At 45.2% G+C, this 16062-nt stretch overlaps 1 protein-coding gene across 22 annotated transcripts in view; it reads right to left on the bottom strand.

Annotated features, from left to right (window-relative positions):
- LOC109902268 (receptor-type tyrosine-protein phosphatase S) overlaps positions 1-16062 on the bottom strand; it is a 275922-nt gene that overhangs the window by 73776 nt on the left and 186084 nt on the right. For 18 of the 22 annotated variants that reach the window (XM_031786395.1, XM_031786402.1, XM_031786404.1 and 15 more), the window contains 6 exons: positions 10854-11123; positions 10112-10693; positions 9811-9947; positions 9466-9610; positions 1863-2189; positions 674-867 (listed from right to left, as the gene is read on the bottom strand). In XM_031786395.1, coding sequence (XP_031642255.1) covers positions 674-867; positions 1863-2189; positions 9466-9610; positions 9811-9947; positions 10112-10693; positions 10854-11123 — 1655 coding nt within the window. The remainder of the gene's footprint in view (positions 1-673; positions 868-1862; positions 2190-9465; positions 9611-9810; positions 9948-10111; positions 10694-10853; positions 11124-16062) is intronic. The other 4 variants (XM_031786414.1, XM_031786416.1, XM_031786417.1 and 1 more) reach the window with 1 other exon arrangement.

The raw sequence follows: 16062 nt of genomic DNA, 5'->3' as shown, positions 1-16062 counted from the left end.
TTACTGTATGATGACACAGCACACCGAAAAAAACTTTGTGTATTTCCTACACTGTTTTGTTGACAGAGGCTTTGTAAAAAACAACCATTGTGCCGGCTTCCATTATAATTCTAGCTTTCAGCGGGGGACAATTTTTCTCTAAAATGCTTTCATGCCAATTTTGGTTTTCCAGCCTCAAGAATACTATAATCAGCCATTTTGTGCCGAGTTGCTATGCTCGATACGAGCCGTGCAATCACACTTTTCAAGAAGAGGACCACTGAGGTTCTCTTAAAGGGGAGTCTATACAGCCCTAATAAAAGGAGGGGAAGTGAAAGAAGGAAGGTGCGATTATTTGTTGAGGGCTGAGGAGAGGAATATTGCAGAAACATGAAATTATAAACTAAAAGGAGAGAGCGCACGTATTGTACATATCGTAGCACACATTGTAAGAGTAACGTGTAGCATTTACACTTCCACAAAACTTCAAACAAGACCACAGAACGAAGGTTTTCAGGTTCATCTTCAGTTTGTTGTACCCGTGACAATTTTTCTTTCAAATTGCACTATCAAACAGAATTGAACTAATCTTTACATAGGCTCTCATGTCACTCCATAAGAGTGTGTCATTCCAATAGGACAGCTTGATACAATGAAATGGTTATTTAGGGGACCAAAAGGGGCTGGATCATACCTGGGCGTCGGCTAGCATGACATCCTTGATGAGAGGTAGGCCACGCGATTCTCCGTTCTCCACGCGTACATAGTGCACCTGGTAACCACGGATCTGGCCGTGCTGTCGCCCCGGCAACAGGGAGCGCCACATGACCTTGAGCGCTGTGGAGTTGAGCACCTCCACCTCGACCCGCCGAGGAGGAGCCCCTGGAACTGTGGGTAAAAAAAAAGAAGATAGGGCCAATGTTAAAACACCGCGACAGCATAGTACACGCATACAGTATGAACAGGTTATCGATCGGGCGTAAGCACACGTACACACAAAAACTACAAGAGCTATTCCCTTGAGAGCCAGATAGACTAGAAACTTAAACTCTGCAGTCTGCTCACATAACCCCCCACCAGACTGTAGGGGCAAACATTTCAAGCACACAAAACTGTACTAAACAACTCTCTCCCTCACAACCTGACCTCCCAATACGTGTCTACTCTGTGTCGCCGGTCTCCGGTTAAACCCCTATCTCTCAGACATAATGGAAAGCCTTTATGTGAGGCCTTGGCGTCCTGCCTTTTACTGTGCACCGCACTGGCCTCCAGAGACAAATTGGCTCCTACGCACGGTTAATAAAAGTGTGGCCCATTTGCACCAGTGTATTGTGAGGGATGGCGAGCCATCACTTGGCTGAGTTACTGTCAGCCTCCCATCAGTGGAATTGGCTGTGCTGTGACATGGCCAGCCATACGAGGTGTGGCATGCTCATAACTGTTAAGAGGCTAAACACTAGGCTGTTAGACACCATAGAGGAAGAATGAGATGAGATGGGGCGGCTATATCATACATTTAATGTAGGAGGGGAGGGAAAATGGTTTAACAACAACTTTTGGATTTCCAAAGGATATTGTGATGTTGCTGGGGGTGGTCTGGTTTTTATTAAGACGCTTATGTCTGGGGGTCCTTGATTTGAACCACTGAGCTATGCTATTGGCAGTGTGAATTTATTCTATGTTTAGGGGTATGGGTGTCATAAGTGAAGCTTAGGTGAGGTAATATTACAGGGTGCTACTACAGGGTGCCCTGTAACCATACGGTAGTAGAGGTATTGCCCATTGTCTGAGAAGCAGATTTTTGTGTAGCTATGTCGACAGCCCAGCTATTGTATGTGCCTCACAACAAGTGTACAGATTGCGGGTGAAATAAGCTCAATTACCATCCTCGTCGGTGCGGCAGAGCAGGGGTTCGCTCTCTGGGCCCGGCCCGATTTCGGTGAAGGCGGCCAAGGTGACACGGTACTGGGTCCACTTCTCCAGCTTCTGCAGCAGCACCTGCCCGTCCCTGGGCGGCACGGCCGGCTCCTCCATGGGTTCTCCGGCACCGCCGCCTCCACCCTCTACGAAGGCTCCCACCACCTGGTAGCGCACTTGGTACCCCGCCAGGGCGCCATTCTGGCTCTCCACAGGCGGGGGGCGCCAACTTACCAGTAGGGTGGTGGAGCTGGAGCTGCTGCACTTAATGTCTTGAGGGGGGGCTGAGGGCTCTGGTCAGGTGGGAGGATAGGGAGGAAGGGGGGAGGAGGAGGCGGAGGAGGAGGAGGGGAAGGGGGAAAGGGGTGAAAAACAAAAAACAAAAAGATGGGAGAGATAAAGAAAATGATAAAAGGAAAAACCCAACTCAAAAGGAGACTTGAACTGACAAGAATGTTAACACAAAACAGAAACACTGACTCGTCAGGCAAATGTAAACGTAAAAGGTGTAAGGAGGACTGGAAGACACAGCGTGCGTAAGAATGAAGGAAAATGGACGCCTCTCGTGAGATACTGGGCCAGTTCTTTTGATAGCTGGGACTATGTCACGGATTCACAGAATTATATTTCCAGACATGTGCACAGTGGTCTGTAACACCAAGGGGTCTGTCAGGGTCTGTCAGTTATCAGCCCGTGTGTGATACCACGGGAGCTATCTGATGTTAGCCTGTCCAGGCCTGCACTGCGCGCTACACACTCACACTATCGATTAAAGGATAAAAACCAGAGCCCCTCTCTTTTTGGCAGACTTACACTCCTCCTTAAACTGAAAGATGTTGTGCTTCCAGTATGGGAGTTAGAGGAAGGGGGAGAAGTAGCAGAGTGAGACTTTTTATTAATATTATTATTATTATATAAAAGCTATTCAACACAGTGGCTGGGTTTTTTGTGTGGAGCGCTCTTCCAAAACATATTAAAAACGACACATCTGTGAACTTCCAAATCAAAATGGAAGCCTATACGTTCTAATCTGCACAGAGCTCTTAGAACTCGTGCTCACCGAGGGAGTGTGCAAGGAGTGATAAAATGTTTCACTTCTCACCAGGCATTAGACGGATATGAGGACATAGATGAGACCCTTTCTATCCAAGTCAAGATCCCCCTTTTTCTACCAACACTCCTCCGTGTGACTATAATATAACATTCTTCACATCATTTGTGACAAGCCCAGTTCATTTTTTACTATCTAATTCATCTGGGATAGTGGTGGGCTAAGCTAAATGAAAAACATGAATTCATAGAAAAAGGCATTCCACATTGTGCAAATCTTGGACAAAAATGGAAATGAAATCCACAGGAAGAAAAAAAAAATACAGTATGTTTTCATTCCAAACAAGCAAAAGCAAAACACAAATTGACACGAGCTACTGGAAAATGAATTTGATCTGTAACCGAGGTGACTCAAAAGAAAAACGTTAGGGTCCGAAATGTCAAATCATAACAAACATGAAAAAAAAACAGGCTATTGGGCAGAAAACGGAAAATAAGAACATTAAAACTTCAAAACACAAGTACAGTCTGCATTATACGTACCTGGCTTCCTTCAAATACTAACTTTTGAAGACCTTCTTACCACCAGCACCTGACTACAGATTGCGCTCACCCTGAGCCAGTGAGCTTTACAACCCTCTCCTTCCACAGAGTGTGTCCAAATAGAGACACGTCTTATCAAATTGTAGTCGGTCAAATTGGCCTGTTGAGATAGGTCATTTTGGGCTGTTTCGGGTTGCTAAGAGGGAGAGAGTTGGCTCTGTGCTGTAGTCAGGACTGCATTATACTCTTGTATAACTTGGGCCGGAGGGAGGGTCCACAAGACTGAGGGATGGGAGCAGTTGGGGGAAAACCTACACCCACTGGATTCTGGGTGTCTGCATTTGACCTTGGGGTGACATTTTTTATCTTATCTTAACCGTTTGCTCAGAGAATCCCATTTCATAGCTTCCCCACTTTTACCGACGGGGAGTAGCCTGCCGCTAACTCTTAAACAATAAAAAAAAAAGAACACAGGCAGCACCGGCACCGAGACGGATGCCTTGTGCTGCTGCATTCATTAAGGTTACTGCTGCGGTACCAACCGCACTGCCACTCTTGCTAACAGTGCAGCCCGGAGAAGACAGGAGGTATTTACAATCAGTGGACAGCCTCAGTCAAAAGCTATAAGAACGGACTGTTCTGGAACAGCCACAGTTTAGAACCTTTTCTGTGTCCAATGTGCTTATTTACTTACGGTTTTAACGGATTTGAGCCTTTCAGCTTCTTCTCTCTCCATTCTTCCCCACAATAGATTGTATTTTGCAAACTCTCAGTGTCAAGAATGATCGCTCGGTGCTCAATCATGTGAAGAGAGAAACTGTGGAATCTGTCAGGGTTTGAGCTATGGCGCCACGCAGACCCCTCACACCAGATAAACTTAAGACAGGCAAGGGGCAGAGCCATGGGGTAAGCCTCGGCTCCCACAAAGCCCAGTGGTGGAGATTATGGATGCTAGAACTATGACAGCAACAAAAGATGGAACTCTGGTAATGATTCACTTTCAGTAGATCTTTTGAAGCATCTTTTGAAAGCCTGTATGAATGCTATATGATTTGACATACAGTATCATTAGTCATGTCTGTGGAGATATCGTAACCATATTCTAAGTCTGTTATGATGTGAACGGAAGCTTAGAGGGAGATGTGTTCTGGGTTGTTTTCTAGTGCTTGGTAGAGGCTTTATAAATGACTGCAAACATGTACCTCCTTCAATAGCCCTGCTCGCAACAGAAGCTGGTCCACAAGTTATTCGTCTGCGGCTAATCACAAATCAAATTCACATTCAGTCAGGAGTGTAAGTACAAGATGCGTGTGTTGTGTTTTCATTTTCACCGTCAATGTCGAATGTCAGAGAGGTATTTGTCATCATTACGGAATTAATCCGACTCCATGCCAAATGGCCGCTTTCGTACAAATATTCCAATAAATCTAAAAACCTTCAGCAATTACAGTAAGTGGTGGGCTAAACTGCTTGTTTGGCTAAATACAGGGATTTAGAATCAGCCATTTTAATTTGAGCGATAACACTCCACTGGGTGCTGGCAGCTTCAAGGTATAATCTAAATGTGTAACAAAGCCTGACAATCCAGAGGTCTCCCTATAGCTCATCGGCAAAGCGTGAAACTAATTCAGACGCTATGAAATGGGATTCTTATCTGACATCCTAGGGCCCTTTACTCTCCCCTCTGCAAAAATCACGTAACACCCACCCCGGGGTCCTGCCTGCCCCCATTACCGTTCCTCTCGGCCGGGTAAAGTTGAGGGAGATAGGGGAAGCTCCCGGTCCCGGTGTGTGGACCCTCCGCGGCCGCGTCTGAACGGTTGTCTCATAGGTATCTCAACCTCGTCTGACTGGGACAGCGTATCCCAAGGGGCCTTGCGTCTGAATGGGGGCCATTGCTGCCCACAGGACCAGTGTAGGAACATTTAACTCAATGGTGCCACATACATTTCTTTATTTCCTAGCCCAAAATAATTGGACTCAGATACACTTTAATTGATCTTCTTGGAGCCAGATATTGCAGATCTGAGATCAAATAAGTGACTTCTTGAAGCTAGGGTGTAGGTGAGGAGTCGGGCAAGAACTCCTTGGCTGTGGGTTTTCACTGGTCCTTAGTGGCAGAGCAGCCCCCATGACAATGGCCCCTGGTCACGCCACACTGACTGAAGACAAACTCCACACTCTGAGGACATTTGTACTGTACCAGAGAAGATCGACAGAAAGGAAACAAGGAGAAGATTGCCTTTTGTCTTTCACTTCACTTGGTTGGAAAAGAGGTCCAGTCTGCCGAGTAACGCAAGGGTATTTTGCCGGCTCAAATCTAGAATAAATCTTAAATGTTCTTGGGTAGTATTTTATTTTGTGTCTCCCGTCCTAATGGTCTTTCCCTAACAAGTCATTAGTGTTTAAACACATCTGAGTGTGTGAGTAGCAGGCCCAGGCAAGCCGCTGGTAAACAAGGTTTCCTCTTTTCCTCATTATACTGTAGCCTGCAAATATGTGTGTGTGTTTGTGTGGCTTATGTATAGCGAGCAATCTCATGCTGCTCCAATGAGGTGTGTGTTTATAATGACAGTGTCTGGCAGTGCCGCACTAAGGTAATTGGATTCTTAGAAGGGGGAGGAGGATGGAGATATGTATGAGGGCCAGCAGTCTAGGGCGGGGCGGTCATGTGTCTCAAAGCAGTCTCCCAGAATCCCTTGGTTTGTTTTAAGGGTGGAACTATGTGATGATTGGCTTTGCTTTTTGCGATGGACACAGCATACTCTTTACTTTACTTGATGTACTTCTCCGCTCTTTTGCTGCCAAAGTAGAATACATTTGTTTTCTAGAAAGCCAGCACTTTAGGGTGTGTGTGTGTGGGGGGTGGGGGTGGACCACTGGGAGTGTTTGTTTTTGTGCTACACGTCGCACTCTAATAGTACACTCACTTTTGAGTGAGTTTTGACTGAGGTTTTTGCCACGAGGCAGGGAGTTTCAACTAACTCCACTCTTCACTGCACTGAAGATACTTGCCCTGAGCTAAACATGTCACAAGGACCTTTATCAACTCAGACTGAGCTGTCTGGAAGAGACATATACTCTCTATTCCCAAAATGTATGAGTAGCCAAACCACAGACATGTTGTATTAATATTGAACCATTTCACATATGGAGTCTCCTAACCTATTTGTGTCTCTTATTTTGGGACGAGTATAATGGAAATAGACTTCTAAGTTGAGTGGCTAAGTGGCAGGCGTAATGGGGGGGGGGGGGTTAAAGGGGTAATGGGGGGAGGGGTCATTGCTATGGGCTATGGCAGACTGGACCACCTGTGCCAAACAAACACTTACCTCAAAGGCATCCACAAGATCATGTTTTGTTTTGATGTTTTTGTGTTGTGGTGTGAAACACAGTTTTGTTTTGACTGTCTGAGTTCGTAACCTTTCTGACCTCTTTGATGTGAAGCCACTGGCTTTTTCTGACACCTACTTCGGAAGGGGTGGCTGGCTGTACACGAGCAGCCATTGACTAAGAGAAGTGACTGATGTCCCTGGACTCTAAGGACAGAGCTCAACGGGTTGAAAAAAGGAGACCCTCAGCACAAGCAGGGAGCTGAAATAGACCCCAGGAGATACTTACTCTAATTAAACGGATAAGGTTTGGAAATGTTATCACTAAGTGGTGTATGTTGTAGCTGGTGTGGTGGCTGCAGTTGACTTCACATTAGAACCCATTCGCCAGCAAAAATGTGGCAAGCTGCTTCCTGATGTAATGTATGCTTTAAAAAAAAATCTAACTAAAAAGTTATTAAATTGACTCAACAAAACAGGAAGAAGGAAACAAAGTAAGCAAGGTGATGTCAAGCCATTCCAAGGAGAGATTTTGTTTCCATTTCAGACAAGGGTAACGTGACAGAGACAGCAATGGAAGGAGAGACAGAGACAGAGAGAGAGAGAAAGAGAGAGGGAGGGAGAGAGAGAGAGAATGGAATTGCTGGAATGGTGTGAATGGAATGGTATCAAACACATGGAAACCATGTGCTGGTGTGTTCGATACCATTCCATTTATTCTGTTCCAGCCATTACTATGTGCCTGTCCTCCACAATTAAGGTGCCACCAGCCACCTGTGACATACATACATATACAGGCGGAAATACCCACACACATACTTGAAGACACAGAGACAGAGATGGAGTTGACTGTGCACATATAGGTAGGGTCATGCCTGGTGTAGCCGTTGATCAAGGATGCAGTTACAGAATCTCAACAGCACCCCCAGGGGATAGGAAGGAGTTTTGCATGCAACTGGTACCCTATAAGTGATTCAGCAGCACTGTCTGCGTAGCTATCCAAACCACAACCAACATAAATGTGAAGTGGTTCTCCCAAAGCCCTATACCCCCAACAAGGGGCACGGCTAACAAGTTGCACTGGTAAAAACAGAAAATGTGTTAAAGGAGGTCTCCTCCCACTACCATGGCTTTCCGATGGCCAACCCCAGTCAAAGTTCTTCATTGTAAACCCCTTAGGAATCGGAAAGAGGACAAAACAGCTCCAACCTATTCTCAAATGAAACACCCATGTACATTACTGAAATGATAATGGAATTGTGTGGGCTATGATTACATGGATGCTGTATGATTAATACACTCATTTGATCTAGGCTAGGGAATCCACATATTTGAGCAATGCTCATTGATCTGTACAATTTATCTATATTACTTTACTACCCAGCAGAAATGTCCAAATTGCACAAAGGCTGCACTGATCCATCCACAATGTAAGCAAATCCAGATACATTGTCTCATTGAGTTCTTTGGAGATAAAGCCTTAAACCTCAACACATAACTCATATCTAAATCTTTGAATACAGTATGTAACCCCTAAGGAAGTCTGGAGACTTACAGGAGATTGTACATGTAATATCCTAACAACTCCACATTCCTCAACCAGCAATGAATATTTGTATTCCATCTTCTGCACCTACTGGGTACCATGATGTCACTTGTTTGGGACTATTTTTAGCAAGCAGTGTTTCAATTATTTAGATGTGTTCCTGGCATCTGGGGAAAAAATGTACAGGCCACTCCTGAGTTGACCGGCTGGAATTCATTTGCAAGGTAGGGCTGCTGAGGAACAGTAAAGGCTTGTGATTGGATGGTTTTGCTGCCTGTCTTCAGATTCCTACACCCACCCGTCTACACCCACCCTCTCCCCTGTCTACTGACGGTTCAGCAGAAAGCCATGGCAGTCACTGGGGAGTTAGACATTTTTTATGTCTCAGTCACATGGGTTAAAGTGCACTTGCTGTTGACAAAGGAAAACCAACTGCAAAACCAAAGCAACTGCAAAACGTTGTCTGTCCACATTGACCGGTTTGTTTGACAATGTAGGATAAACTGCATCATAGTTAGCACCATGACATACAGTTTAAACCCAGGTTAGAAAATAATCAAATTAAAAGGTAAAAAGCGGTTAAAAGCCATAAACGACTGTGAATACAGTACTCACAACCTTTTGCATTACCGAACACAACCCTATCCTCCAGAAGAACAGCATATCGCACAGAGTGTATGTCATGTTCATGAGGCAAACGTAAAGATATTGTTGTCACGTTGAAGTCTTTGGGAGAAAACATCATTGGTCATTCACAAAGCATTAAATCACATGTTTTCAAAAGATGACCTGCATAGTATTGAATCAAAAATGACATTGCAAAACTGAATCAGCTTTGAACCCTGAGCATGGCCTCATAAAACACATTCACAGTTCAAAGGTGATGAGAACTTTGATATCAAGGCAATAACACATACGCTTCCTTTAATTCCATGGTTCTAGCCTGGAGCCAGGAAGAGAGTTCATGTCCTCACAAAATATCTGCATGATTAAAGGTCCCCAGAAGACACACATTGTTAACCGCTGCACCACAGAATCCTACCACCCGCCCACACCCCACACAGAGTACATGGAAAAGAGAGCAAAAGGGCTACATACTGGCTTGCAAGGTTTTCTGGGATATTTCGTTGGTGAAGGCTCCAATGCCTTTGTTGGAAATGGCAGCCAGAGAGAAGTAATACTCTGTGTTTGCTCGCAGACCCTCAACGACGTATGAGGCAGTGGGGACAAAGGTTTTGGTCACCTGTTGGTGGAGAACAGAGGGAGTGAGGCATGCTTTTGACGGAAATTAAATATCACTTCAGTTTACTGTACCTTTTGTTTGTTCCTTTTTTAACCTTGTTTGACCACCTTTGCTCAGATAGGGTGTTCAAGAGTATTCAAAGGCAAAAGCTTGGTCAACAATCTTCCCATAGCTTTAAACAATGGACAATAATATCTTACCTGGCTTCCAAAACTGCCCTCTTTGTACCGAAGCTCAAAGTTGATGATTCCCTCCTTCTCAAAGGCAGGTTCCCAGGTCAACTCGATGCTTGTGTCGGACACAGCGCCAACCTGGAACTTTGTTGGCTGTCCGGGGACTAAGATAGTCAAAGATACATTTAATTAGTGACAGTGATCATTGTAGTGAAGCTTCTTTCCTTTCTACAGTACAGGATCATAATGGATCACTTGTGGTATGCATTCATCCCTAGTGAGAGCACACAGACATGTTGATAGGAAGGGTTGAACCCAGAACCCTAACCTCCTTGCAGCACTTTGACGTGGATGGGGTCAGAGAAGGGCCCATCGCCCACCGATGTAAAGGCCAGGACACGGATGGTGTAGGTCTCAGATGCCACCAGGCTCTGGATGGTGGTGATGATGCTATCCTGGACATTATGGATCTGCCATAGGCTCATGGGCTGGGACGGGTCCATGGTGTAGTACACCCGGTACCCTTTGATCTGCCCGTTGGGTTCCTCAGGCTCATCCCAGCGGACCATCATGGTGTTCTGGGAGATGATCCGGGCCTGGATGTTGCGGGGCGGACTGGCCGGCGCTTGTTCCCCAGTACGGGTCTCCACTGGCTCACTGGGGGGGCCCTGGCCGATCGTGTTGAAGGCCGAAACACGGATCTCATACTCTGTGTTGGGGTAAAGGCCTCCGATGCTGTATCGCGTGGTGGTGATGCCGTCCATGGTCTCAAACTTGCTGTCAGGAGACTTGGCGCGGTACTGGATGATGTAATAGGACACAGGGTCCGGGTTGCCCGAGTCCCAGGTGATGGTGACACTGGTGGCCGTGGTCTCGGTCACCATGGGGATGCCTGGGGGCTTGGGCAGGGCTGTGGGGGTCAGGTGGGGAGGGAGGGGTGAAGAGGGACTTTTAGATGCAAACATAGAATTATCATAAAGATGACACCTCATAACACATCTCCATGCTGGTTTTGCCCGACCATAGCAGTAGTAGTAGTAGACTAGATGAATCCCTGTGCCCCCTCTTACACTTGACTGTGATCTGCGCGACCGCCTCGATGATGCCCAGACTGCTCATGGCCACACATGTGTAGTTGGCCGACTCTCGCACACTGTTGAGTTCCAGAACGTTCCGGCCCACCGGCATCTCGTCCTCCGGCGTCAGGTCCTCTGAGTTGAGCATCCATTTGACATAGGGCATGGGCGACCCTACCGCCACGCAGGTGATGTTCACACTGCCACCTGGCATGATCTCATGACTGGTGGGCGGGATGGAGAAGCGAGGGGGCACGCGCCGGACTGGGAGTGGGAAGGAGGGAGGGAGGAGGTGGAGGGAGGGAGTCAAAAAGAGAGAGAAAAAGAGGTAACAAGACCGGCCGATGAAAATTGACCCTTTCAACGGCATCCGCTACATCAACAGAGATCAACACGGTGCATGACAACTAAATCAACTAAATCTAGTACGTTTTTCTAGGACATACTTTCCAAAGTAACAAAAAAATACTAAACTAACAAGAACTGCTTCAACAACAATATAGATTGACATTAAAGCAACGATTCATAGCAACAAGGTTCCATTTACCAAAATTTGACCCATCACGGCACAATTAAAGACACAAAAATCTATTATGAGTTTCTCATCTTTGAAAACTGAACTACTGACAGAATATGCATCTACAACGTGGAGTTAACATCCATGAAGACAGAGTATAATATTTGAGGGAGTACTGTATGATCGATGCCATACAGTAAACAGGAACTTCCTGTCCTCACAGCCACTCACAGCAAACCAGGAAGTTGGCCATTATAGGCCCTCCCACGACAAAGGAAGAATAAAGGAAGATCTCAATTGCTTACTCCTCTCGTCCTCTCTCCTTGTCTCCCTCTCAAAACCCATAGGATGAGAAAGCCAGAGCTCTCTCCACGCTGACCTTCTCCTCCAATGGGTTTTGAGAAGGAGACAAGGAAAGAGGAGAGAGGATGCGAGGAGTATGCAATTGAGATCTTCCCTAAGACATTTCTCCCATTGTATTTATTCTGTGGTTCGAGTTGGGGCCTCATGCACCTGATTGATAAACAGGCTTGTGCTCTTAGTCCTAATGGTACCTGCTAGCTATGGCTAATGATGAGAAACTTTAATCAGATTTTTGTGTTTTAGGGTAGATCCACTGGACAAAGCCTTTTTAAGATCTGACACGGTTCCATTGATAGATGCAACTATCAGTCCCACAGACAGCATGCATAATAGACTGAGGTAAACCAAGGATTAAATGATAAGTAACAAAACCAGATATAAAATTGAGATAAAATGCATCGAGGAATATAACTTAAGGTTCGCTAGCATGCCCAGACAAAGACGATTGGAGAGGAGAAGAGAAATATCAGATATAGGATAAAGCGCGCGCAAGGAATAGAGACAGAGAGAGAGAGACAAAAAGAGAGAAGGGAGGGGTGGGAGGAGGGAGGGGGGGAAACCCACTTCAATGCTGTGTAAACTCCTCTTATTTTTCTTTTTTTTTTGCCAATGTGACCTAATGTGACAGTTGGCACATTGTCACATCGCAGTCCTGGCAGAAGTAACACAAAATAAGTATAGAGAAGAACAGGTAGTGTGTTTATAAGAGGACATAAAGAGATAGCTGTAGTAGTTGTAGCTAGAGCGGAACTATCACAGATAGTAAAAGAAGTCGAGAAACAAACCGACAGAAGGTAGAGGAAGAGCTGGAGAAAGGTACAGTACAATGGACGTCTAGGATGGGAGAGAATTGGCTGTGGGTTGAATGGTCAGAGGACGTTGATCATGGGATTGAGAGAGGGGAGAGGGTTGAGTTGGGTAATAGTTTGGGTTTATGTGAGCATGCATAGTATATCTACATGCGTGCGATGTTTGCGATATGTGTGATGTAATGCTATGTGTATGCATGTGCCTATTTGTGTGCGTGACAGACACACTGTGTATGAGGCTTTGGAACTCAGGTCGAGAGAGAGAGAGACGTAAAAAAAAAAATGATGTGAATATGTAAGGGGTGAGACTCAGACTTTGAGACAGACAAGGCAGACAGACAGACAGACAGAGAGGACAAAGAGACGGGACACGAGGCAGAACGGAACAGACCCAAGCAGCAAGGCAGCAGACTGAAGGGACAGACAGACAAGACACTGATGGGCACAAGGACGTACTGTACGCAGAGGGAGGGGAGAGGGTAGAGGAAGGTAGGAGGGGAGAGGGGCGGAAGTGGGATAGAGTAAGGAGACTGTGATTCTGGCCAAAGTAAACAAAAACATTGCTCAAAGTGGGTTCAAGGTCTCACACACTGGGGCTTCAAATCAGAGATTCAACTGCCCCCCCCCCCCATCCCCCAGCTTGTTGCCAACAAAACCAGGGGTGCACTAAGGTTAGGGGGGGAAGATGGGACATAGAGGAAAAATGGCATTTCAAACACACCGTGTCGATCCAAATGGGATTCATTCAATAGTAATATTGGATAGCCTTGGTTGTTTTTCCACGAGGGAGAGCACCAATCAGCTTACAGCATACTCCTTCTAAAATGATTTACCCGTTTGTGTACACTACCGAGTGTGCATATCAATAAAGTAACTCTGGGCTGGGATCTATTATACATAAACCAAGCTTGTGCACAAAGAGACATCCAAGAAATGTTCACCTCTACTACTTTTTTAAAACTAGAATCTGAACTACAGAATACAACCAAAATTGATTGGTCACAGAATCATGGAGGCGTATCGCCTTTGACTGTATGTGTAAAATGACTAATAAAGCATTTATTCACATGACTTGTTCTGATTGAGTTGAAGATGAATGGTGACCTTCTATGGTCCCCATTGGCCGATAATCATATTATCTTATACACCCACACCACTGCTCTCCTGGAGTACCTTACAAAATACCTCTAATTCACTGACAATGTCAATTGTTCCAGTTACTACCTCAGAATGTCACAATCCAACCTTGAGGCTCTATTCCGATGAAGTAGAAGTAAGTTAGCTTGTGGTTCCTACACATTTCCTTTTAAGATAACATTATGTAAAATACATTTGTGTTTACTTTTAGTATAATGGTAACTCAAATTGCATCATGTCAAAAAGACACCAAATAAACCATAACACCTTTGAGATAAACACAATTATATCCAAAAATTGGCTCCTATTTCCAAAAAAGAACGTAGGCACCATATTCAACAGGAAGTGACAATCACAATGCTAGTAAAACGGTGGCATGACATCATTTATTTCATAACAGGTCATGACTGAATCAACCCTCCATTTATATCAACGAATATAACTTCGTTAATAGGCAGGAGAGTGTAGTTTCAACATCTTTCAGATGTTACAACAATCAGACATGTCAGAACAAGGTCATATCTCTTAGCATTTTTGTCATGATCCCTGTCCTGTCCTGTTATGGTAGGTATGATGTCACTCTTATGGCAGCCATTTTGTAGCGCACTATTTAACCAGTATTTAACCAAAAAGGCCATAGCCTTATTCTAATCCCTCCCCAAAAAGTGCTTATTGAAGAACAAAGGTGAAAGGGCAACCCATTCCTCACACGGACATGCATGGTTGTGACTATGGCATGAGTAACAGACAACAGTCAGGCATCCTTCCATCCACCAGGTCCGACACAAGAGAACCAGTACAGTCCAACCATGTCAACCAAGCCCATCCAAGCATGCCATTCCCAATCTAGCATGGTGTGGGGACACATACACACAAAATCAAAGAAAGGAAATCCAACTTAAAATCCACAAAACCAGTCTTAATAGCATACACAATATCACAGTATGCATGTGTGTTCCTCAAGGCTCTGTATCAAGACCATTGGATGTTTTGGAACTTGTGTTTTGAGGGGGGGGGGGGGTGTGGTTGTAGGCAAATAGAGGACTTACGGACACTTTTATATTTGACTTACATAGATCAAATTCCAAACACTTGAATATCAAAGAAGTCTAATTTTAAGGGAAGTCCAATCAGGAAGATTTGTATGGACATTCGAATAAGAGAATACCCGTATTGGTTTTGACGGTGCTGTTCTCTCCCTTGGGGCAAGGGTCAGCCAATGGACCGGGAGCGTTGGTGGTTGAGTGAATGAGGCTTTAACAGAGGAAAAAGATCTAACCCTTCACCTTTGGCTACCTGCACTTCGAAGGCCCTACTGTTTTCTGTAATATAAATCTCCCCCCTGGAAAAAAGGGTATACCAACCTCAATTAAAATATTTCAAGCATGCGTCAAAGGAGCAGTCATCTAACCTCTAACCCTATGCATTTATGTAGCCTCTGATGAATTCTGATAAATTCTACCCTCGGAATGTCTCCAGAATATCTGTTTAAACAGAGCATCATTAGTTGACAAAAAACGCAGCTTCGTTAAATCCTATTCATCTCGAGATGGGTAGGGTGACCGTGGCAGAGGAATTGGGAGCTGGGCCCCCAGTATGCCGTTACTGGTCGACATTTGTATCTCTAGCCAATGCCTCACCCACTACCATTACCTTGATATAGTACTGTATACGAGATAATTAAGGGATAGAGTGGAGTACATGTATTTATCATTGCACCTGGCTCTGTGAGATCGGCCGAGCAGACAAGATGTGGTGAGTGCTGCTCTTTCTTTGCGATGCTACCCTTTAGAAACGCAAACCCAGCTTAAAAAGAATCCCAATTGCATTGACACGTCTCCTCATTCACAAAGACCAGGAGCCCAACCGGCCGATATAGAATGGAGAGAATAATAGACCACTCATTTTGACTCAGTAACAAGTATATAATCCTATTTAAAGCCCCAATGTGGAGAGAAAGACAACTCAAAGGTCATACAGTGGACGAAGGTGGAGAAGCAGTCAAGAGAGAACGCCAGAGTACTGCGGTAACTCCAAGTGGGCGGTACGTGGAAGGAGTTCAGTGCCAAAACAGAGGTCAGAAGAAGGCGGACATTATCGGCCATTTTGGTGAGGCAGTCTGTCCTGCCCCAAAATGAAGGGGTAAGCCAAAATAATGTGCAGCCTTTAGTGTCACCTTGAAGCTGAGATTACACCCTCTTGGTGCCTGAGGACACAGGCATGATATGGAGATCCTTTGGTTACACTCATGGAGTGAGGCCGAGCACATTTACATAGAAACCACAGGGGCCGCCCATATTAACACACCTTGGCTGTGGCAATGCTAAATAGTCTCTATGGGTGGCTCATCAAAATGGATATTATCACATAAGGAATA

Source organism: Oncorhynchus kisutch, linkage group LG13 (assembly GCF_002021735.2).
Source record: "Oncorhynchus kisutch isolate 150728-3 linkage group LG13, Okis_V2, whole genome shotgun sequence".
Taxonomy (NCBI): Eukaryota; Metazoa; Chordata; class Actinopteri; order Salmoniformes; family Salmonidae; genus Oncorhynchus; species Oncorhynchus kisutch.
Note: the sequence above shows the minus strand (reverse complement) of the source record. Positions and strands in the feature narration are given on the sequence as shown.